The sequence below is a fragment of the Glandiceps talaboti genome, chromosome 12 (assembly GCF_964340395.1).
Source record: "Glandiceps talaboti chromosome 12, keGlaTala1.1, whole genome shotgun sequence".
Classification (NCBI taxonomy): domain Eukaryota; kingdom Metazoa; phylum Hemichordata; class Enteropneusta; family Spengelidae; genus Glandiceps; species Glandiceps talaboti.
This window is the reverse complement of record NC_135560.1, coordinates 3,552,116-3,578,076: the sequence shown is the minus strand read 5'-3', so window position 1 is coordinate 3,578,076 and position 25,961 is coordinate 3,552,116. Positions and strand designations below refer to the sequence as shown.

Here is a 25,961-nt window from a genome sequence, read left to right as displayed (position 1 = left end):
GTTATACACGCCTTGTTATCAGTATATTTCCTGTTGGATTACTTGTTTATAATCGCCTTGTTAACAGTATACTTCCTGGTGGATTAGTTGTTAGACACGCCTTGTTAACAGTATACTTCTTGGTGAATTAGTTGTTAGACACGCCTTGTTAACAGTCTACTTTCTGGTGGATTAGTTGTTAGACACGCCTTTTTAACAGTATACTTCCTGGTGGATTAATTGTTATACACGCCTTGTTATCAGTATACTTCCTGGTGGATTAGTTGTTATTCACGCCTTTTTAACAGTATGCTTCCTGGTGGATTAGTTGTTATACACGCCTTGTTAACAGTATACTTCCTGGTAGATTAATTGTTAGACACGCCTTGTTAACAGTATACTTCCTTGTGGATTAATTGTTAGACACGCCTTGTTAACAGCATACTTCCTGGTGGATTAGTTGTTAGACACGCCTTGTTAACAGTATACTTCCTGGTGGATTAGTTGTTAGACACGCCTTGTTAACAGTCTACTTCCTGGTGGATTAGTTGTTAGACATGCCTCGTTATCAATATACTTCCTGGTGGAGTACTTGTTATAATGGCCTTGTTAACAGTATACTTCCTGGTGGATTAGTTGTTATAATCGCCTTGTTAACAGCATACTTCCTGGTTGATTAGTTGTTAGACTCGCCTTGTTAACAGTATACTTCCTGGTGGATTAGTTGTTAGACACGCCTTGTTAACAGCATACTTCCTGGTGGATTAGTTGTTAGACACGCCTAGTTATCAGTATACTTCTTGGTAGATTAGCTAGACACGCCTTGTAAACAATATACTTCCTGGTGGATTAGTTGTTATAATCGCCTTGTTAACAGTATACTTCCTGGGGGGAATTAGTCGTTAGACACGTTTTGATAACAGTATACTGCCGGGTGGGTTAGTTGTTATGAACAATTTGTTAACTGTGTATTTCCTAATGAAACATTTTGTTAATAGTATACTCTTGGATTGTTACAGGCAGCAAACATCAAGCTTACTAAAGATGGGGATCATTAAGGAATTCAATATTTTGTTTGACAATAAAAGTCAAGTATATGAAGTCAGTGGTGTAGTCTCTGGAATAGTTTGTATGACACTCAGTAAAGAACTCAAACTGAAAGGTGAGTATCATTCATGTAAAGGAGCTGTCAGTAGGTACAAGGGTAAAAACAGTCAACTTTACAAATCGGTTGTATCGGGCCATACTTTATAGGGGAGGGTCACATTTTACTTTCCCTAATTGTACATGTATTATCTCACTTTGCATTATTTTGTATTTTTGGCATCCCACCGCTGCCACCAGTTCCACACCCCACTGCTGTAACATCCCACCACTGTCACTTTTGTGCAGTAATATCGGGAACACTTTTAAATCGCTGCTGACAACTATGCAGTACTAGTTGTTGTTGTTGTTGTTGTTGTTGTTGTTGTTGTTGTTGTTGTTGTTGTTGTTGTTGTTGTTGTTGTTGTACGAGGTAGGAGCGAGTCTCGCTGTGGTGAAAAGTGAAACAGTATTGTAAGATATTGGGGATAGTTTGATGGAGAGGGGGGTTGACCTAGAGCCCTACAATGTTGGTAGTGTGCCCAGCTAGTGTGCCAATTAGATCAAAACACGGGAATTAAGTAATGCAGAGCCTTCATACAAATTCACTATGGTGGCAGTAGTGGGAAGCATCCATTGCCTTTAAAAGTGCCATTGTGCTGGCAGCGGTGGGATTGAGTCCTTACCATAGACTCTGAGACCCGTATTTCATTTCATTTCTGACAGCAGTTGAACCAATCTTTTTTTTAAATGTTTGAAAATGGGGAGCGTAATGTTTTAGAAAACGGAAATTGAGAAAAACGGAATCGGAGAAGAGTCACATATTACTCAACAGACCGGGCTTGATTCGGCTCACTCCCAACCCAGACAAACCAAAAACCAACAGATCGGGCTTATTTGAGCTCATTCCCAACCCAGACAGACCAAAGACCTACCAAACTCATAACACTAAGACTGTTGTTTGCAGACATTGAAGTATGGTTGACTGGCAATGCAAAGACAGAGTGGGGAGAAAAGCTGACAAGGTACTTGGACGAAGAAAACTTGATCGATTTGCGCCTTGATTTATTGCATACAGGTAAAATATTGGTAGCCCTTTGTACCGATTGAAGCGTTACCATCTGATCACTGGTCTCGCTATAAATACAACATGTCAGTAGAAATAGTGAGATAATATTTGCACCATAAATTGTGGAAAATAACATTCTGTTGACATTTTTCTCTAAAATATAACCTCTCATATATACCTATATGTTATGGAATGATATGACTTCCCTAATTATTGCTACCCAGGAGATCCGACTGCCGGTGCTTCACATAGCAATCTCTCAGCGGGAGTCCACGTGTTTCCCTTCAGATTTGAACTACCGTCATCAGGACTGCCCTGCTCCTTCGAAGGGAGGCATGGCTACGTGCGATATTTGACAAAATGTACTGTACACAGGTTTGATGGCAGTCATGTTTCAATACAAAATGGTATCACAATTCTTGGAGAACATGGAGATACTGAAAGAAATCCAGACTTACAGGTGATAATGATCAGCATGTGAATTTTTGTTGATGGGTCATGAACTTGGTTATATGAAGTGTTGAGTGTTAGAACGAGTACAATGGTGACCAACATGTTATTATATTTGGTCTAATACACTAGTAGAAAAAATAGTACAGTTTACGACACTTTCCGTACTATAGTTCAGATTGAGTTCAATTCTGTACTTTTATGCTGATGAGGTGGACGTTTCTGTACTTTCCCATTAGCGCCTGTCTAATCGGATTATACTCGATCTGAAAAATAGTTCAGATTGCGAGTCGGAAGTGATTTGAATACATTTGCATTTAGTTCAGAATATATTCATGAGTTCACCCCCATAACCGGGCAGTAAACAAATGAATATTCAAATCTACCGTGCTTGCAATCAATACGTACATAAACGCTATACGTGTAGCTAGTGTATTCGATACATATGTATGTATATAAGCAGGCTTATGATATGAACTACATGGTTAGGACGTACGTAGATTGTAATATCACAGGGCTCATTTTGAAATAAATGTTCGTAGTACGCCTTTTCATTATGCACTACATACCGCCACCACTAAACGTGTTTCACATTTCTACGCGTTTGATGCATAGTAATACAGATTTAGATGACATGACAATCGTTTCCAATAATAGTTTAAAATTGGGCCACAAATATTGCTAGTGTATGGAGCTTCTTAACAAACCTGACCGGCCAATAGCGTCAACAAACTCACAGTAGAGACGTGCTGACAGATTTGAGTCTGTGGACATTATTTCTAGCTAAGTAAAATTGAGTGACTATTGGGAATATTATATGGCATCCATGTCGTCCATGTCGTCTATAGTTTCTGACTGACCGTGTTATGTACAACGTAACGCTGAACGAAATACGGTCCATCAGGAATTAACTAGACTAACCTCTATGGGAATAGTATTCTTGTCCATGTGTCGTTTATAGAACAATTAAGTGTTAGGGTGTGATCTTCACAGTAATAAACAAGCCTTTAGAAGAACAACAGGTATTCACGCCTCAAATATCTTGGGCATCATCCAAATTACGATCATGAGCACCAAAGTAAAGGAAATACTTAATGACGTTCGGCATGCAGAACCCCCCCCCCCCCCCCGGGCCCGTACCTATGGGTACATGCCCGGCATCCATGTAACTGTTATATCACTCTACGTGACGATTCTGAGGGCCCTCATCTCTTATTCTCTTGTTTTATTTCAATTATACTCATAACTCCTGTTTTTATAGTATAACTGTACAATTGGCTTCGATCAGTGCATTCCAGATTTTCATGAGTCATGAGTGCACATTGCACAGATATCTGCAGAATACTTAAAAGGATTATGGGTAATGTATGCATATGCGGGAAAAACAAACTGCTGTAAGGAGCATAGTCTCGCTGCCAGACTCGAGACTATCGTCCCTAATCTGTTTACCGAGCGGCGCAGCCGCGAGAATAGAGGGGGACTGGTCCCGCTCTTCTCGCGGCTGCGCCGCTCGGTAAACAGATTAGGGACGATAGTCTCGAGTCTGGCAGCGAGACTATAAGGAGCACTGACTTTGCCCTCATATCTTCATCCCATTTTGCACTGAAGAAGTTTCACATGGCTCTCATATTTCATATATACTCTTTCTAAATATATGGTGATGCAACATGAGTAAAAATAACTGGGGTTAACTAAGTTTGGTAGTCAATATAGCAGGTTTACCATCAAACTGACGCAAAATTTGTTTCAAATTTGTCTAGTAAAAACCGTTGGCCCAGTTGTCGATTAGGCTTACAAGTTACACAAAGCATGATAAGACACTGTGAATGGTGCAAATAAACAACGTGCGAAATGCCAAATACCAAATGCAAACAATACAAGCGAACAAAAGGGCCTGTATGCACTCTAATAGCCCGATATTTTGCCTAAAATCAGGCTCACATGTGCGAACGGTGTGTTTTTGACGTACCTAGTAGGCAGTGATGTAGATAATAGCCGGTTACCGGTCACAACGCCCAGCTATAACTTATAAGTATAACAGTTGTGGGACCGGCTTAGGAAAGTACTCAAACCTGACGATCATTGAACAAATTCTAAGGTTGGAAAATTAAATATGAGTTGCCCGGGAGTTCTAATAGCAAGTAAAATACCCAAAGTGTAAACAAAAAGATAAATTAATTCATAATTATTTGGAAAACATTAGACGATTACGCAGTAAAACAAGACTGGCCACGCTATCGCTAGCGAAAGCCTTCGAACTAGTTTCATAACGACCGGACGTTGAAGGAAGCGCGAAGCGAAGTGTGAGGTCAATGTGACGTCTCATGATGATGTATGATGCATCAACATGACGTTTACGTAGAGTTGCACTAAATGTTTTCTAAACTTCAGTGGAAAGAATTTTTGTCGATCAGACACTGACTATGTTTAAATTCTTAAAACATCTGAGAAAACTGAAGAGGGGAAGCAAAATGTGACACTGACAGACAAGCCAGACGTACGGCACATGTACAGAAGGCGAGGCACACCCTCTGATGCAAACTGGACAATTATCGTGCGTGTCACGTATAAGGCATCAGATGTAATACATGTAGCTAACCAAATATTCTTGTACTGCAGTCTTTCTTGTAACAGGTATTGGAAATTGTCAGAAACCTGATGATTTTATGACTGAATAAGTTTCGATACGGAGACGAGAGAGAGGGGGAGACGGGGGAGGGAGAGAGAGAGAGAGAGAGAGAGAGAGAGAGAGAGAGAGAGAGAGAGAGAGAGAGAGAGAGAGAGAGAGAGAGAGAGAGAGAGAGAGAGAGAGAGAGAGAGAGAGAGCGGAGACCAAACTAGAGTCGGTACTCACCCCACCACGACATATGCATTTTTGTGATTTTGAAACGATAAAGAATGTTAATATGGATATTGGGACGATTGGAAATTGGACGATGTGAATCGTAATCGAATATCTCAGACCATCCACAATATATGTCGTGTTGACTTAGGCGATCCCAGAAACCATTCTTAGTTTACCCCTTTCACATATATTATCAACCATGCTAATGTTTTGAAACAAATCTCGATTAACAGGTAATTTAGCGCTTGAAAGATGGCGACGTCCATACCCCCCCCCCCCCCCCGGCTGCACATATTTTAATATGCAATTATACATTACCCCCTCCCCATACACGTCAGAGAAGTACAGTATGGTACACTATATGACACACTGTAAGCTAACAGTGGAAATCAACTTCAGTGTCCATACATATCAGACATAGAGATTTCTTTACAAATGGATGTGGGCTCATTGGGCTGTAACCTGTACTTGGAAAAACTTAACCAGCAGAGTTTTCTTTTTGAATCCTATGTCTTGACAGAAACGGCACCCCCCTTCGATAACTAGTGGGGAGGGTGTGTCCCCCTCCCACAGTAGGCAATTGTTTGAAAAATAAGGACATGTAGGAGGCCATTTAGCGGCATAATATTTCAAACCATACACATTATTGGAAGCCATAAAGTACTTGAAAATTGTCTTCAATACCCAAATTGTACTCTCATTAAATTATTTTACAACTGTATTACCTACGCTTTAACTAATACATAGATATTTTGGCAGACACACACATTCGTTTGGCCATTGGCTGCCTAATAATTAAATGTGTGGTAGGTAAATGAAGTGAACAATTTTGCAAAGTACAAGGTAAACGATTGCTCCTGTGGTTTGAATGTTCAACAAAGTCTCCACACAGAGAGATAGAGCAAGAGAGAAGGAGACATACGGCGACGAGAGAGAGAGAGAGAGAGAGAGAGAGAGAGAGAGAGAGAGAGAGAGAGAGAGAGAGAGAGAGAGAGAGAGAGAGAGAGAGAGAGAGAGAGAGAGAGAGAGAGAGAGAGAGAGAGAGAGAGAGAGAGAGGCATACACTTATACAAATGTAAATTTACTTGGTAAACAACTGCTCCTGAGGTTTAATTTTGGTTCAAATCATGAGCAGAATATTCGGGGGCCCTTTCAGACCATCACAATTGTCATGCCCCCCTCCCTTTGAACCTCAATTTTGTTCATGCCCCCCCCCGTAAATTCTGACTCCAGCATAATTTCAAGTTTATTCCGAGCTCGGTATTACAGGCATTCGACTAGAGTCTTTATACCTCAAAGATATACAACAGTCCATTTCTGTACAAGGCATATCAGAAACCAAACATTTGCAGTGTGGAGTGTCACAAAACCCTGTGCTTGGTCCACTCTTACACGCGTATGCTGTCTATACACATCACCACTTGGAAAGCTAATCCGACATCAAAATCTCAATATGCAACAACATGCAGACGACAACCAGATTTACCAATATATTTCCCCAATCACATACGTCAACTACAGTAACTAAGATGGAAACTGTTGCACATGATATTAAACGACCCAAAATAAGCTAGTTTAATGATGGCAAAACCGAGGTCCTCCTTATCACGTCTCAGTTCAACAGGCTTCCTCGTCTCATGAACCACATCAACATGGGATCGTCTTCTGTGCAGTTAGTGGATTCAGCATGTACCATTTGTGTAACAATTGATGACCGTTATAACCTCAAGAAGCACATCTCGTTGACATGTAGATCAGTTCTTTTTCACCCCCGAACAATAGGTCGCATCATTGACAGTGGAGGGGGCCCCTCCACTGTCTATGGTCGCATACGCCAGTATCTTACAAACGGAGTTTGTCAGAACCTTGGTCATGCACTTATATCATCGATACCTGACTACTGAATGGCCCTTCTGTATGGGCTGCCAGCTAAAAACATTGTCCCTCTTGAACATGCCCAAAATACAGCAGCTAGGATTGTGTCAGGTACAAAGAAAACAGATGACGTCACATCGGTTCTTTCAATAACACAGTTTAGTTAGACATCACACTGGCGTCAAGTGCAGTTACATAATATACCAGTAGGTAGGGCCTACATGTACATGTAGTCTCAGGTCACTACATTGTGGTCTGAGATGTAGTTTACACCACTATGACCTAAGAACTTGAACCAGGGCTGAGGAGAAGTGGTCTGAGGTTAAAGTTTTGCAGCTCTCGTTCAGCAATCTCAAAACATTTCAGCCTACTTCCCGTAATGAACACTTGTCAAGCATTTTTGTAGCTCCCATACTCAAAGACTACATATATGTTTATATACGACTCAAAATATAACACTGAAATTTACTTGGAACACGTTCAGTTTCAGTAGACCTATTAAAACCCAAAATCTCCACTGTATAATTTAATATCGGTAATAGTTTACAGTCAAAAACTTTTAAATTTAGTTTTGACTAGGAGGTCCCCAAGTTTTGCAAGTTGACTCATGACCGCAATCATTGCTTTACTCGCTTGAGCTGCAAGCGCTAAATACCATAGACCACTGCTTGACATAATCACGCCTAGATATTCATAAAAAGCGAACAACGTCGAGTTTATGACCACCAATAACCACTTTTCAATTTTCTTAAGAATTTCATCTCTTAGTAAATACAATAATTTTAGTTTTGACATACATGTAATTTACTTTCAAAAGACAATGTTAGAAACCCCTACCCCATTGATTCCTGTGGGAACATGCCTTTCGTGAAGAAAAAATGGTTACATAACATGTCTACAAGAATTGTTGGAGAATGTCTATGTAGAATGCCACACTGATCCCATATCCACACCTTGAGTTTTATTTTTATTGTTCTTCAATGATCTCCTTCAAAGTAATAGTCTGGATGCCAATATGGTTTCTAACTAAACCACGTCTAGCCAAAAGCCCCTCAAATAGCACAAAAAGTTGTTCACCCAATCAGTGAAACCTAAATGTTTTGGTGATGTAAACAGTATATAAGTAGCATCATGGGCTGACAAATATACCACATTTGAACATTACTGTCCCAATAAACACTAACTTTATGAGGGACTGTGTTATTGGTTAGAGTTTTGTGATTTATTAACAAAGACATGATGTTAATGACTGTGTGGGTGGCTGTAAATGAATTTTAAATTGCATCTCATGCATTTCAAGACTTCTAGAGTAACGACTCTGACTATACTTTGAGTGGAGGTATAAATGGTAATGATACAGTATAGGAACTAGACTATCAAAGTAATTACCTTGTCCAAAAGACTACAGTCGGATATTAATCTCACCATTAATGCCTGAATTTATGTCTATCAAGGTGGATCTGATAAGATCATGGAAATCGAGAAACTTTCATCACTTTGGACTTGAGCATTGAATACATTTGTGAAGTACTCAGACCATGATTCATGTTTTTTTTTAGAGATTAATTCCACTAGATCGTCCACTAAATCGTCCACGAAAACAAATACATTCTATCATTCCACCATGTCACTCAACAACGCGCATCGAATTCTATCACTTGAATTTCCGTTATTTAGTCGTCTGAAGATCGTAACGGCCTCCGTACCATAACTTGTGTACTTTGTGTAAATACAGCTCTACTTCTCAGTATTGAGCACTTTTCCTTCAGTTTATGACTTACCTCTTATATATATATATATATATATATATATATATATATATATATATATATATATATATATATATATATATATATATATATATATATATATATATATATATATATATATATTACCATTGCTCGGTTGACGGCAACGCGGTCAAAGATATCGGGTTCTTTGCACAATACACGTGTATATAGAAATGATGTCCCTTAAATTTCCCCTCTTTTCATTCTTGCTCTTTTCAACTACAATATAGATTTTGATAATTTCCATAGGTCTCACGAGATATACTCTTCAAGGAAAAACAAGTTCGTGTCGGAGTTTGACACGAGAATAGTCTGTGCTTGGAGTAATTATACTGTCAGTATAATTTCTCAAAGGTATGTGTTATCGTGGAAGTTTAAACATTATTTATACTTTAATGGTGTTATAGATTTTGACCCAAGCTATGCATGCCACGGTCACAAGCTATATTGCGTCAGATCGATTTGCCAAACAAGTTTGCCAGAATTAACGCATCCCATCAAACCATGGACCCTCCACAAAGGTGGAGTGTCTATGGTCAAACAAATGACAGGTCGCAGAAACTATGGTCATGGAAGTATGAACGTCGTTTATACTTGTACGCCGTGACATACAATGAGCGCAGTGCCATGATTGACCGGATTATTCAGTGTCGACAATCCCAGTTAATATAATCCCAAAGGCAAACTTGTTTTATTTACCACCTTGCCAAGCAACACAGGGTGGTGGCGAGGCGAAGTTGTAATGTACTGTCGCTTTGATATTCACGATTTTGGAAAGGAAATAGATAACATCGGGTTAGATCTTGAGAGTAAATAAGAAGAAAAGAAGAGTTAATTTGAAATCAGTGATAAACGAGTTGTCTATTTTTAAGAAACTAAATATAAGGAAAGCTATGGGTCCTGATAACATATGTGGTAGGTTACTGAATGTCTATGCATCGCAGTTAGCTAGTGTTTCCAGTAGATTGTTCAATTGGTCGTACAATGATCATACGATATCAACCATTTGGAAAACATCTACCATCTGTCCGGTCCCTAAAAACTTCCAAGGCATCGTCCTGTAGCACTGACTTCCATTGTGATGAAATGCTTCGAGCGTATTTTACTTTGTCAAAACCCACAAAAACATTCACACCTTGACCCATACCAATTTACATATTAAAGTAATAGAGGTACTGATAATGCAACTCTCACATTACTTCACGATGCGTATACACATCTTGAAAAACCAAGTTCATTTGTAAGACTATTGGTTATTGATTTTTCATCAGTCGTTAACAGAAGTCAACCAAACATGATGGCTCATAAACTTAGTTATTTAAACGTTAACCCCAAACTCATCCTCTGGATAATGGATTTTCTTGTCAACCTTTCCCAGTTTGTTCGCTACCAAAAATTAAGTTCAGCCTTCCATTCAACATTTAGGGGTGCCTCACAGAGCACGATACTCTCACACAAACTATTTACACTTTACACAAATGACTGCTCATCAGGTACCGATACAAATCCACTTATCAAATATTCTGATAACTCTGCATTAGTTGACCTGTCAAATTCCGACCGTACTTATTTCGATGAAGTTGATAGGTTTGTTACTTGGTGTAAAGAAAACTACTTGGACGAAAGGTCGACTTTAGGAAGAACCCTAAAGTAGTGCCCGACCTTTTTATTGACAATGTTAAAGTTGAACAGGTGACTAAATATATATATATATATATATATATATATATATATATATATATATATATATATATATATATATATATATATATATATATATATATATATATATATAGGAACAGTCTTGGATAATAAATCAAATGTTAAGGCCAACACAGATTTCATTAACAAGAAATGTCAATCTAGAGTTTACTGTCTACAACAATTGAGGGGCCTAAAATTTTGTAAATGCCAAGGTATTACAGACATTCTATCGGAGTTTTGAGTCGGTTTAACATTTTCTTTTTTGTGCTGGTTTGGTAGTCTAGGGACTAGCTACAAGAGTGTCTTGAACAAAATTGTAAATGTGTTTAGTAAAGTATTGAGTGAAAAGTAGACTAATTTGAATGAAATGTTTACATCTCGTGTACAAAACAAAGCTGGGAAAATGGTAAATGACAAAGGCCACATTATGTCCCAACACTTTGAACTCCTGCCATCAGGGAGACGATTTCGTGTCCCTAAATTCAGAACAGTCAGAACCAAATCAAGTTTTGTGCCCACTTCAACTAAATTTTAAACCAAACTAAATAATTCTATTTCAAAGACATCTGCTCTGCATTCCAGATTGGAAGAACCGCGTTTTTTTATTGTCTTTTTTAAGTTGATGACCATTTCTGGCAAGACTTCACTCACAATTTTCTCGATTTTACTGATTTTTCTTCTTTATTAAAAAGGTTTAGGGTTGGCACCGGATTTCTAGAATGGAAGCGTTTGGGGAGTTATGTGTGATTTATTTGTTGAGAAAGGTTCAAAGACAATAAATATCGCCATAAGGTGGCACTTGCCGTTCCAGTGAGGAACGACTAGTGCCACCACGGTAGTACTCGACAATTCGATGGACCACGGCCAAGTCCGCCATTCACAATTTTCAAATCACTTGAAATAAAGCAATCTGGCAAAACTCGCCCATGTGCATTTACAATCTTGTCGCAACTAATTCTAGTAGGTAAAACCATAGACCCTCCACCCTGTCTATGGTAAAACCTAGTCGCATTCATAACTTTCATCGAGGGTAAGGTAATTTTAGTCATCAACTTCTATAAAGTCCAAAATGAAACGATAAAACATGTACATTTTGGAAATTATCCCAAGTATAATGCCAGATTATAAAGTGACAAAGAGTGGTTCATCTGAGTGGATAGCTTAACCTCTTGACGATTTATAAACAATGGGAAATAGGCAGCTATCTTGATGTTCATTTTAACCTATTTTCCCGGAGAATATTTTCAGAACTGGTATCCAAATTACCAAGATCACGTTTTTCATATTTACTGATATGCCGCTTTAGTTATTGCCGGTTTTGTGGGATGTTTTGCGTGCACAATGTAAACCACAGACAAGGCATGTAAACTTCTACTTGCCGCACAACCCGTCTATTTCAGGCTTGGCCTCTTACCACTCTTGGAGGAATTGTACTGACTCCTCCAAGACCACGTCTGACACAGTGGCCTGAAACCCATAGTCTATCGCGAGTATATTGTCTACCCTTCAAGAGACACACATTCTCTGCCAGTCACCCTTTTAAAAATACGCTTGTTAAACGTCTGCTCCTGGAGTTAAATTTGGTTCAACTCATGAGCAAAATATTTGTACGTGACTCCGGGCCCCTTTCAGACAATCCGAATTTTCACGCACGTCCCAATTCGTTTTTTTCCCGTGACAACAATTTTTCTCCTGAGCCTCCCCCTACCCTAATCTAGTTCCTGACGACCGTATTCCAATTTTACACTACATCTTTACATATTACGTATAGTCAATGTCATTACTCTCGTTGCCGATGTGTTGGCAATTATATACATGTATATATATAATATCCATAATCACAACATATTTCCTGCTCAAAGAAGAACTGTTTCAGCTTATTCCATTTCGATATAAACAGACAGAGAGTCCAGGGATAAAATACCCATGTACTACTCCTTATATTACTGGCTAGGTAATGTCAACCGTAAAATAATCCAAGCACCAGCGTCCCTAAAATCCGTGAACCAGTGTCGATATTACAGTATTTTGCTGACACTTATTACTTTCTGTAACTGGTCTATATTTGTGATATCATGGTAAATATGCTTGGAATTTATGGCCTAACAAACCAGACATTACGTAGATTTGAATATTGAAGAAAATCAAAAACAAAAACAAGGCCATGGCCATGGCCGGTCAGGTACTGATATTAGTACTTTAGACATCAGTGGGGGTCACACTTGGTCATTGAAACTATATTGACCGACCAAAATTCTAAACATCACGGATAAATAATTTCATATCGAAATGTATGTACGGAGATTCAGGTTTTTAGACCACGTGGCTTTGACATGACATCATCAGCTAAATTTGCAATACGAAAGTAACGTAAAACATGGATGTATCTAGTAGGGAGCAAAGTCCGCATGTCTGTATGGATGTTTGAAGATTTACTATCGGTATATGGGAAGCATAGAGGGAAATATTTGAATAGCGTTATTTAACGTTACATAATTCATAACTGACTACTAAACTACCGTCAAGAGGATTGTTTTTGCTTCCATTTATCTGTATTAATTTTTTTTAAAGGCAGTGATGGTGACTGCCAATGCCGGTAGTGAAAATATGGCCCGCACATTCTGAAGATTTTTGTATCATACAAGTTCAATGTTGTAGCTGAGAATGTGATTTATATTTATAACTCAGTAGAATGGGTACCGGTACTGATGCGAGGGATGTGAACCAACCTTTGTGTTGCGTGCTTTTTAATATCACCGTGTGTGTGTGTGTGTTGTTTGTTTGTTTGTTTGTAATGTAGATTCGTCGTTGATATACTGCTACTAGATCAGACCGTGGGTTATACTTCCATGATCAGAACATGACCAGACACAACTCTCCACGGCACCATTTTGGTTTTACAACTTTGATTACTTTGTTTTGAATAGCTTTTGTCAAGTTCTTGACTTTCCTGATATGACAATAAAGCAAGGGCGGTGAAATATTATTATAGTAGTCCTTCAAAAAACAAGACAATTTTGAAACTTTTAGTGGAAAATGTTAGTGAAGACACAGTTTACCCGCATAAATTAACTAACAAAAGACAAAAGAAATGTACACATGGTTCATTTTCTAGGTGTCGACCTCATGAATATGCACCAAGATTTAGAACCGAGTCAGCTTTAAATGCGTTCACACCTCCAAATCTGGTCTGGACAATATTGTCTGGGCTTAGTCACCCTTTTATGCGGACTACAGAGCGGCCCTGGTGCGGACTATTTCTGCCACCTATTAATGCCTGAAAGTCAAGTGGCATATGCTGAGGTTGTGTACAACCAGCAACCCATAACATTTTAGCAATCTACAGTTCTACCTCAGTATGGCTATTAGCCATGCTAGGTAGTTACTATAATGATTAATATAATGGTTGTCTTGGTAAAAGTTGTCGACCCCCCCCCCCAAAAAAAAAAAGAAGAAAAAAAAAAGAAAAAAAGAAAAAAAAAGATCAACAAAACATTCTATGATATTGAAAGCGCTCCTGGCATGTAATTCCATAGAACAGTTTCCTGTAGGGAATGGCAGCGATTTCATTCAAACTCAAAGACAGAGATGTTGCTAACCAACGTGAACAGCCATAAAAAATTGTATGTGAATGAGTATGACTCTGAGATCCCGCTAACGGTTTCATTGTTGTCGGTCTAACCAGAGACACTGGAGAACTTCACTGTCTATGATCTAATCGTATTGCTCAGTGTGAAAACCGTGCAAAGCGTTACTATTTTGGCGTTGTATTTTCGCACATTTTTGGTTCACAAGGGTCCAATAATTTAAGCTTGAGTTAGGAAATAGGCCTATTAAAAAAATTGTGTTGTTCCGATTAGGCAAAATAAATAAATAGGTGGGGTAGGTAGATTTATTTTTATTCATGTGCGAGTGTCTAATTCTGGTTTTCCATTTTTTCCAAATGATCTCTGTGTTATTGGCTTCTTTCCATTAGATGTACAACCATTACAGATTGGAGGAACAGTTTTATATTGTCTTTTTAAGTTGATGTCAGTTTCTGCATCCACTATGTCTCGTGAGACTTCACAATTGTTGCGATTTTGTTAGTTTTTCAAGAACACGTAAAAAAAAAGTTAAGGGTCGGCAGTGAAAAACTAGGTGGGTCGGGTAACAGAAACCAAACAGTTATTTTTTAGGCCTAAGGCATAACGTAGCATATAAATCTACCCAACCTGCGCGAGCAAGATCTGCATCGGTCAATGTAATATTTACATGGTCTATTACAATTTGGTAAAGTGTACCATTGTATATGCTTGTGCGAGACGTAAAAAACATCATGCCGTCTAATTGTACGAAACGATTTAGTCACTATGGTTTTGAAGTCAGTGAGATAATGTTTGTGAAGTACCCGGTATCGTGATGTTATCGCTTGTATAGAAAAACCATCACTGAGGCAAAATCTCACTTTTATCATCATTCATTTTTTAAAGTCTTCAATCATGCCAATTAAAAATATGGATACTGCAGTCATTTATGTGACTTTTTTTCCAAAAATGTTTATCGTGCATCTCGATTATATTTTTTTTCGTCTTCGTAACATCTTTTTTTTTTATTGTGCCAAAAGTAGTAGCTACCACATATAGAACAGTGGAAAAATACCGAATGAGACTCAGAAATGTAAAATCATTTACTTCAATGTCCAAATCAAATGCGGACATCAGAAAATGATGCATGCACGTTGTGATGGACTCGTGATTAGCTCTAGTCCAGATGCCAATTGGTATCTAACTAAACCATAGACAATAGAGAGGGTCCTCTCTATTTTCTATGACTAAACCAAGTTTAGTGAGTGGAGGTGTAAATGGTAACGATACTGTTTAGGAACACGGTGATAGGAACTAGACGAGATTAGCACTGACAACACACGCTCCGCGAACTCCAGCAAAGAGGCCTGGTGGGGTATATAGAGACTTGTCAGAGTTGTCGGAGCTACTGTTCATGTACATATAAGTTCCACGTATTCTCAATTTATTTCGTGCTGGATAGAAAACAGTCAGTATAGTCCTTGTGTTCTCCAGTGTATAGCCGATGGATTGGATAGTGAGAGTCATGATATGTGTGATACATTGTAGTTTATACACCAGAACTGAATTTTAGACTGATCCCGTCGGCATCTTCAGAGAAAGCATCAAGCGGGTACCACAATAAACTGAAAACGTAACGACTATAAGCATAACTATAAGTTTTAATTTACATGGAACTACGGTCATATTTGATAAGCTTATCCCCCACTTCCACATATGGTCTCATACCCCTTGGTCAGCGAAAAGCCAATCATGTTCATGTCCGGACATACGAGTTATAAATGGGGCGGTCATATGGGTTAAGTTAGGGTGGAATATAATATATGGAAAAAGTCTGATTGATACTGGCTGTGATGGGTAGTAGAGCATTTTTTAATTGTCAAAAACAGGGTTGGGGGCCGAATGATATGATTCAAAACGTCATGACTTTCTGGTATATCTTTGTTGTCATGGTGTGTTTCCAGTTGAGGATGGCTGTCTTTGACTGGCTACAACAGTAAGTGACTGATTTTGAAAGCAAAGAAAGTGGAAGAACATTGGTGTTAGTTAAAAAACTATTGTTATTAAAGATATACAAGTAAACGCAGCAAAACAATTGAGAGTCGGTACGGAAAGGAACAGATGACCACAGGAAGGTGTTCAGCTGTTCTTCATTGTTCTTTGCAATTTGACGACCGGGCGATCACATACTAGTAGTTGTCAGTGTTTTCGCTAAAGCAAAATACACGGAGATGGTTCAAAATCACTTGACTATCATTTCACTCTTATTTAAATCTACAAATATCTCATTAATATTTTCTCCCAGCTTACTTCAAACTATATGACATTTTCCATGAAAAAAAGGTGCGTATCTGGAGCAAAGAAGTGTTTCAGATATCAGAGTGTTCACGTTTGCGTGACCAAGACATAGACATAGACTGGCAAGCGACGCCATGAATTGTGATCGAATCCCAGGGTCGGATCGGTTGTAGATCAGTGTTCATGATAATTCATTTGCGTGTTCAATTACTAAGTCATCGATGTAGGGTTATAAATTCAGTGACTACACCATCAACAAAGTTACTTCTTACTATAAATCATGTTGAAAAAGACCCTAGGAAAATGTCTAAGCAACAATGACGGGTGTTACTTTTTTGCAGTGTTTATCCAAATAGTAATCGTCGAATAACGTGACCCTGGCTGAAAACTGCGACAGTGAGTGTACCATAAATTCCCAAAACAGACTGACCAGAACAGACATATTGACACACAAAAAGTGTGCAAGTTTACATCTTGTGACAGGTTTGGTTGGGGTCACCTCCATCGGCTAATGGTCGAAATCGTCATTGTAAAATATTTTTAATTACCCTCAACTACAAATCAGCGTATCGTTGACGATCATTTCAATCGTAAGTGTTTAGAACTGATTCAGAAGTAAAACGTAGAATTATTAATGACAATGGTATGCAAAGTTTTGTTGTTTAACAATCATCAGCGATTTGGCATGTTTGCACAAACCACAGATACTTGTTAGTGCATACACTTTTGATACTTCTATTCTATAAGGTAAAGGCTAAATTTAAAAAGACATGATCCCAGTATTAACTTTTTTGTTGCGGCTATATTTCCTAAGTGAGGTGTGCCAAAGAAAGTTTTCCCATGATACTTTGCGCCAGTGCGACTTTTTGACATTGTACGTTCGATGTTCCCAATGAGTAAATGGAATTTTATCGAGAAGTCTATTCATATTTGTTTATGACAGCAAGATATTTTCAATTTTCTGTTTTTGGTCATTTTTGGGGTCAAAAACTGTCATTTGTTTTGTAAATAAAAGAATTCAAAGTAAAAATGAATGACAGCCGCAAAACTAATCGATTGAATGGGCTGACATTTGGTGTGCAGGTATGTTAGAGTATCTGGATGAAGAATTCTTCAAGAAAATTTGAAGATGACATTGATATGCAAATACGTCTAAAACGTGCTGTGTAGTATCATATTATAGCCATGTTATTTTACAATACTCGTGAGAAAGTAGAATTTATTGGTGAAGTAAAGTTGCTCATACACCTAAGAAAATTTGACTACACTTGAATACATAATGAGCAAATGAAATGATCACAACAATCACATATCTTTGTAATGTTATGACTATACAAGATCTAATACAGGGACGAATGGGGTACTTATCAAATAATGCCCTCCGGAACTCAGAAATAAATGTAGATGCGCTGTACCATGCAGTTACGATCAGCGGTTTTGAACTATGGAGGTAGGAAGGAAGGAGGTAGGAAGGATTATAGTCCTACCACCATTTCTGAACAAAATCGTTGTCCTTGAATTGGAATGGTATGCTTTTAATACAAAAGTTGCACAAACATATGTTCTTGCTTTCAAAGGTTTTAGAATTAACACCATGATTTCACCGTCGCCCATACTGAGGTTTTCCTGCATCTATTGCTATGGATTTTGTTGGTGGGACTTTGCTGTACTGTATGAACACTTGTTCAGACTCAGGCCACTAAAACACAATTGCAAAAAAAAACCGTAAAGACACGAAGTATCGTTTTGCACAACGTTCGGCTTGAAGCAGGTTTGAAGGGTAACCATGCACGACAGAGAAGATGGGTTTAGAGCCCCATTTACACCTAAAACAAAAAGCGATTCTAGTCTGTTCCTATTATAGTGGTCTGAGGTTCAGATCAAAGTGCCGCATTCATCCACAACATAAAAAATCATAGACCCTACACGACTGGCGTTTGTAAAAGTCAGTTTTAAACCATAATTACTACACCTCTTTATCTTCTCGGCAAGAACATGCAGTGCTGCAATCCAACGTGAGGACCTCTCACCAACTTTCAGATCACTTCACATTGGGAACGTTGGTGAGAGTTCTACTAATATAATTCAGACTGAGGCAAAAAATATAGCCTTTCTGAGTTGAAATCCGAGGTTTAAATCCTGATATCTGAAAATTCCCAATCAACCCAGATTACATTGAATAAAAAATAAGTCTAACAAACAATTTATGATTTTTCAGTCCCGAAACTTGCTATTATCCATACACTGTATACAAAGCTAAATACACGGTGATTGGTGTATCGCACTCCTTGACTGAGTGGGTCGGAAAAAAAATAGGTAGACTCACTTGTCATAAATCGATTTATAAATCCACAAAGGCACTGTGACAACTAAAGCAGTCCCTTTACAGACCATTTTTCTTTAGAAATAAATAGGCTAAAACAATACTGAATGACAGGCAGTCCAAGGTATGCGAAACCATAAGCGAGCGCGTACTCACGATGCTAGATTAACACACTATTTTACCTGCGCATTGAAGACGCACAGTAAAAAGACCAGTTTTCAACATTAATGCAGGAAATACAAAGCTAACAATTCAAAATTGTATAAAATGTAAGAAAACAAAAAACAGGCGACAGTCAGAGCATGCATGAACTTCGATTTACAATACCATTATTAAGTTCTTGCATTTTGGGGCTAATGAAGTCATAGAGACTAGAGTGGGCGAGTTTCATCACAGTTAGTATAATCAATGGCACCGTGATAATTCTGACTTTCACTTGAAACTGGACCAGAACAGTCTAGGTCGGACGAGTCGTCATCATCAATTCAAAGGCGACGTAACCAAATATACACCGTGAATTCATCTTAGATCGCACCGAGTTGAACAATCATGTCTGTCATTGTAGAATGTAGACCTTTACGCTGTTTGACCGACTATTGAAGTATAACCCACATAGGTGATATTTCATTGACCTACATGGAAATGCTTGTAAATACTTTTTGCAAGTAGTAGTAGCTCAGACCACTCTAGTATTTTAGTGGTCTGAGGTAGTAGTAAGAGTTTTTGCTAACGTTTACATGCTAGCGTAGTTGTACATGTACGTATACATGTCAGTTCGTATGTACATGTACATTAAATGTAGCTCTCATCATATCATACACTGTACATGTGTGTAACCCTTTTCTTTTGCACCCTCCCCCTCCGCCTTCATGTGGTCAAACACAGACAACTAACTAACTAAATAGTGTTACTGTTAGTTTTCTGTGGGTCAAACAATTAGTGTACACGCCTTGAATCACATGCAGGCGAGATAGATTTGAATATTCATTTGTTTACTGCCCGGTTATGGGGGTGAACTCATGAATATATTCTGAACTAAATGCAAATGTATTCAAATCACTTCCGACTCGCAATCTGAACTATTTTTCAGATCGAGTATAATCCGATTAGACAGGCGCTAATGGGAAAGTACAGAAACGTCCACCTCATCAGCATAAAAGTACAGAATTGAACTCAATCTGAACTATAGTACGGAAAGTGTCGTAAACTGTACTATTTTTTCTACTAGTGATAGCACCCTACATATATTATACTTGATTTTATGGAAAAAGTCAACCGCAAAAAATGTCTCTCGTTTGAGAAAATTATTTTTGAGGTAACGTTTCTTTCATATCGATCGGCACATGCATCATTATTTTGTACAATGGGCTAAATGATAGAGGGTCTACTTTCAAATTAGTTTGCTCAAAATGCAATGTAATTACGCCCTTCCATTTTTGTACATCCGATTCTTTGTACCTATGACAGATTTGTGGTTTATATCTTGAAGACTTAGTATACATTACTGTTTGCCATTACAGATTCCTATGGAGAGAAACGCCATACTGAAGTTTAGTGGTTGTGTTAACTCTAGTAATATAACATTGGCTGTCGGCATCAACAGATGTTTCCACACTCCGGGTGAACCTATAGTTGTAAAACTCAACTTAGAAAACAATAGTAGCAGTAAAGTACGGTGTATACAAATGCTACTTATGCAGGTAAATAGGTTTGGACTGCTTAAGACAGATAATGGTCGGTATATCATTTACGCCGATAAAACAGTCAGGAGAGTCGAGCCCACATATACGATGTATGAATCAATCAATCAATCAATTAATCAATGAACAATGAGTGAGTGAGTGAGTGAGTGAGTGAGTGAGTGAGTGAGTGAGTGAGTGAGTGAGTGAATGAGTGAATGAATGAATGAATGAATGAATGAATGAATGAATGAATGAATGAATGAATGAATGAATGAATGAATGAAAAGGCGAGCGAGCGAGCGAGTGAGTGAGTCAGCGAGTGAGTGGGTGGGTGTGGGTGGGTGGGTTGCTTGGTGGGCGCGCGCGCGTGTGCCTGTGACTGTGTGTTCAAAGCACCGTTATATTTGAAGTTCCTTTTACAGTGGTGAGCTATATTAGTACGATTCCGCAATTTCTGTAAAATGTTCAATGCCAAGTGCAGTTTTTATTAGTCTATGAGAATACCATGGAAACGTCATGAGCGTACATGATTTTCCCGCCAACTATGTAATCGAGTAGATGATATCGAGAAGAATTCTCTCCCAGTCCCTCATCTTAAAGTCTCTATATGAAAAGATCTAGCATTAAAAGAGTATAGTTCGTAGAGTCGTTAAAATTGACCCCAACTTAATTAACTTGAACGTGATGAACAAGGGGACTACATTAAATCTACGTATACCGTGTACATATAGTAATGAGTTGACTGAGTTCAGTCGTCCGTTAATGTACACAGTGTAGGGTACAGTAACACCCAAGACTGCACAGAAGTTTCACTTAACATATATGCATATCAGTGTAAAAGCTTTATATTTTATTATGTATGTATACAAGTATTTATTTATTTATTTATTTAATTATTTATTAATTTATCTATTTACTTATTTATTCATTTATTTATTTATTTATTTATTTATCCATTCATTTTTTATTCGTAATTTGTAATTTGAGATATTATCACTCCAGGCGAAATGTTGTCATGTAAACGAATTGGTGTCTGGACATAACATTTATTATCTAACCACACTTTTAAAACTATTTATGTTATTATCGATCACCGGGTTTAACCAAAGACAAAGAAATCTGTGGTATAACATATTTAGCAAAACAATGCCGAAGTACTTTTTCTCTAGCAATTCTGAAAATTGAATATTCCATATTACAATATTTGTCTACCTATACATAATAATAGATGTGTTTCCTTGCATCGTTTATTTTTGAAGAACGTTCAATTCACGGCCAGGAAAGGGGGAAGGGGCAAAGTACGGAAAAAAACATCGTTGAGGCAAGTCAAATGTATATCTTCGAATGGATGCAAAGCACACTCTACTACAGTCTGGCAAAATGAATACATAACAATACCACCTGTACCACCGACAGCATTGCCTGGCTGTACTATCATCAATGTGGCATATCATCTCTGGGTAAGTAATAGATCAATTATTTATCATGTGTGAGTGTCTTCTGGGAAGTAATCAATCATTGTAACCATTGTAAATACTTTGTAGGATTGACGGCATAGCTAGGAACTCGGTTGTCTAGGTAACACTAGATATTTATAAGAACCTAAAATAGACGGAGAATTCAAGAGGGTCGCCACTCCCAGGAATACACACAGGCGTGAAAGTGAGTGTGTGTGTATGTATGCACGCACGCACACACGCATGCATGCATGCATGCACGCATACATGCACTCACTCACTCACTCACTCACTCACTCACTCACTCACGCACATGCATGCTTACAGTTATGTCTCTGTCTGTCTGTCTGTCTGTCTGTCTGACTCTCTGTCTCTCTCTCTCTCCGTTATGTCTCTGTCTGTCTGTCTGTCTGACTCTCTGTCTCTCTATCCAACCACCCATCTACATACCTCCATCTCTTCCCTGTAGATCAAAGCCTTTGTCGGTCGAAGTGGATCTGAATTTCTAGATGTTAGCTTTCCAATCAAAGTTGGCACACTACGACGAATACGTGAGGAACGTTCTGACAGTGCACCGCCTTATCTGGCAACACATGCTTTTACAAACACTGCCTTCCATTGTGAATCAGTAAACAGTTGGAATATGGATCTATTTGGATTCATACCGTATCTATGTAAGTTACAGATATATATTACAGTGTCAAAGGTTAAAAACGTACAAACGTACAAGTACACATGTACACACACTTAATTGTAAATTTAAGAAGTAACTGTCTGGTGAGATACAGTCAGCAAAACCAACCACTGGCGAAATATATTACTTAGTATTCACCCAAGTTGATTGACACTGCCACTGACCTATCAGTAACCAGTAAGAAAATAAGTCTGTCAAGTCAACACAGGATAATATGGGGGTATGATAATGGAAATTTGAGATTTAGATCTCCTGGCAGTGGGTTATACTTCCATGAATGCAAGTAGAGTAGACAAAGGAAATGGGTGTTAGAGATTAGCAGCACGACTGGAGTGTATACCCACAAGTTTGACCCACAAACTAGAAATGCATAGCAGTCGGTAACAGTCCTGATACAGGACCAATTGTCACTGCATATACTAAACTCAGGAGATAACTTTAGAGGTGTGTAACTGTTTATAGTATTTATCATAATATTTCTGCAAGTTCAATATAATTATGTGAATGCCGGAAAACTGAAATATGTGAACTTGAGATTTATTGGCAATTACAGCAAACAAACAACAGATAAAGTCTAGTTCATGTATATTTGACAAGATAGTACCTCCGAATGTTATCACAAAGGGGCCAGCGAGCATGTAATTGATTGATTGATCGATCGATTGATTTATCGATCGATTTATTGATTATTAGTTATTCGGCTGAATGATTGATCGATTGAATGATCGATTTTTGTGGGGCAATATAACTTATTTTGTGTGTGATCAATTAACTCATTGAGTTTTGTGGTGATATAAAACATGTTCTCTTCTTTCTCTGACTACTTTTCTCTCTTTCAGCTGTATGTAATTCTGTCTTTATTGACTAAATAAAAACACCTTGTCCATTCTTCTCCTCTTATCTTAATTAAAACACCCGCTCCTCTAATCTTATAATTGGCAAGGGATCACTTACATTAACAGTTTACTTTATCTCTTATCTTCTGGGAATTATCACGCTCTATTTCCTACTTAGTCTATTGTGTGCATGATTGACTGTTCAGTGTCCAGAAGATTAGACATAAAGCAAATTTTCGCAGTAACCACAGATAAGTAACACAACAGATTCATACTAGTTATGAGAGGGGTGTTTTAATTTATATATTTAGATTAGAGGAGAAGAATGGACAAGGTGTCTTTATTTAGTCAATAAAGAGAGAATTGTATACAGCTCAAAGAGAGAAAAGTAGCCAGGGAAAGACAAAAAAAGAAAAACAGTTTTATATCACACAAAAAATAAGTGAGTCAATTGATCAATATCACACACAAATTGATCATTCAATCGATCAATCGCACCACAAAAATTGATCATTCAATCGATCAATCATTCAACCAAATAATAATTCAATCAAATTGATCGATAGATAGATCAATCAATTACATGCTCGCTGGCCCCATGTGGTCCCCATGGGGACAATGTTTAGTTGAATGTGAATACTAATCTACATATCAAAACAGTGTCCATGGATTAAAAGTTAACTCGAGCGCCACCTCGTTAAATTTGAATCCCTGAACTGTTTCATTTTACATTCAACATGTCAGTTATGGTAGCGAAATAGCATAGTGGCGATAGTCCTTTACACCGTAACATACAATGTTCGTAACACTTTGAGTCCGTAGCATATACCTATTGATCTGATCATACTGAAAAGTACAAAACTAAGACTAATTAACTTATTTTATAAGCCATTCATGACGAAATTAATGTAATAGAACTTTCAATATTTGCTTTCCCCCCCCCCCCGGCTCGACGTATACTAGTGAAGCATCGATTGTGAAACAGCCGTCAATGTATAATTTTTCATCGAATATCGTGTACATTCACATGTACATCTTCTTCCGTCTGATTACATTTAAACATACATCATTTAATGTAATGAAATTGTTCATTTTTTTATTTACAGCACCACTGCCAGCTTATGACGAGTTATACCCCGATAGCAATCCTGACGCTGACAGCAATGCTAACTAATTAAGTTATTCCACTTCATCATGTTGATAAGCGTCACTATATACCCTCTCACCAATTGTACTGTAGGGAACAAGAACTGTACTTGACATACGAGTGGATAATGCAACTCCATCTAATGGACTCTAGTGTAGACTTTTTACAGTTATCATAGACTTCAATGGTGTTGATTGGTTACAACATCCCATGTCTAGATCTTCTCACCATTCTTTGAATGTTACGTAGCATATATGTACAAGTTTAAATCGATCATGTAAAGATGTTATGGTAGTGATCGAGCTATGCAATTTTAATATTTGTATCAAGTGCATATTTCCGTAAAAGCATTAGGGTTTATAGTATCGCTGCCAAACTCGTGACTACCGTCCCTAATAAGCTTTGTAAGCCGAGCGGCGAAGCCGCGAGAAGTGGGGGACTTTAGTCCCGAAAGTCCCTCACTTCTCGCGGCTCGGCTTGCAAAGTTTAGGGACGGTAGTCACGAGTCTGACAGCGATACTATGAACCCTAATGCTTTTACTATAGGGTCTACAGCTAAATAATGTATTGTGATGTTGCTGCTTATCGGAGATCAATGTGCATATACATGCATGCCTGACGTCTGTATGCGACTCTAGGCAATAACGAAGTATAGGCCTCTATACATAGTGACTGGCATATCCTGCTTCTTATCTCGTTTGTAAAACCACTTGTTGGCACTGTCGTTGTTTATGAAATATTACATCCACAGGTGCGTATTTAGACTATAGCGGTGTCCTTAAAGACATAAATAATAATTTTGTTTCCTCATCTGTAACCTTTATATAATATATAAACAACGACTGTAACCTTTATATAATATATAAACAACGACAGATGTGGTTATTGTATAATATAGTAATTAGTTAGTATTAAGTCCGCTATGGTGTATTTCCTGCTATTAACAATATTTACTCCAGATCGTCGACCATAACTTTTTTCATGTATCGTCATCCAAATAATACAGTACATATACATGTGTATATCAAGTTCTTCTAGTTCAAGTCAACACCTTGATCGACATTGCAAATTTTAGAGACTGAAGGCAACAATTGTCATAGTTTAAATATACTAGTTTTTTAGAACAAAAGTTAAGGTTTAGAGTAACTATGGTTACCGTAGCG

General features: G+C 38.0%; 1 protein-coding gene across 1 annotated transcript; it reads left to right on the top strand.

The window, feature by feature from the left end:
* Positions 1 to 1,023: 1,023 nt before the first annotated feature.
* On the top strand, positions 1,024 to 24,825 carry LOC144443595 (arrestin domain-containing protein 17-like). Its single transcript, XM_078133135.1, has 7 exons — positions 1,024 to 1,141; positions 2,030 to 2,140; positions 2,356 to 2,591; positions 20,503 to 20,682; positions 21,924 to 22,124; positions 22,591 to 22,795; positions 24,758 to 24,825. The coding sequence occupies exons 1-7, from the start codon at positions 1,024 to 1,026 to the stop codon at positions 24,823 to 24,825; spliced, it is 1,119 nt and encodes a 372-aa protein (XP_077989261.1).
* Positions 24,826 to 25,961: the final 1,136 nt, after the last annotated feature.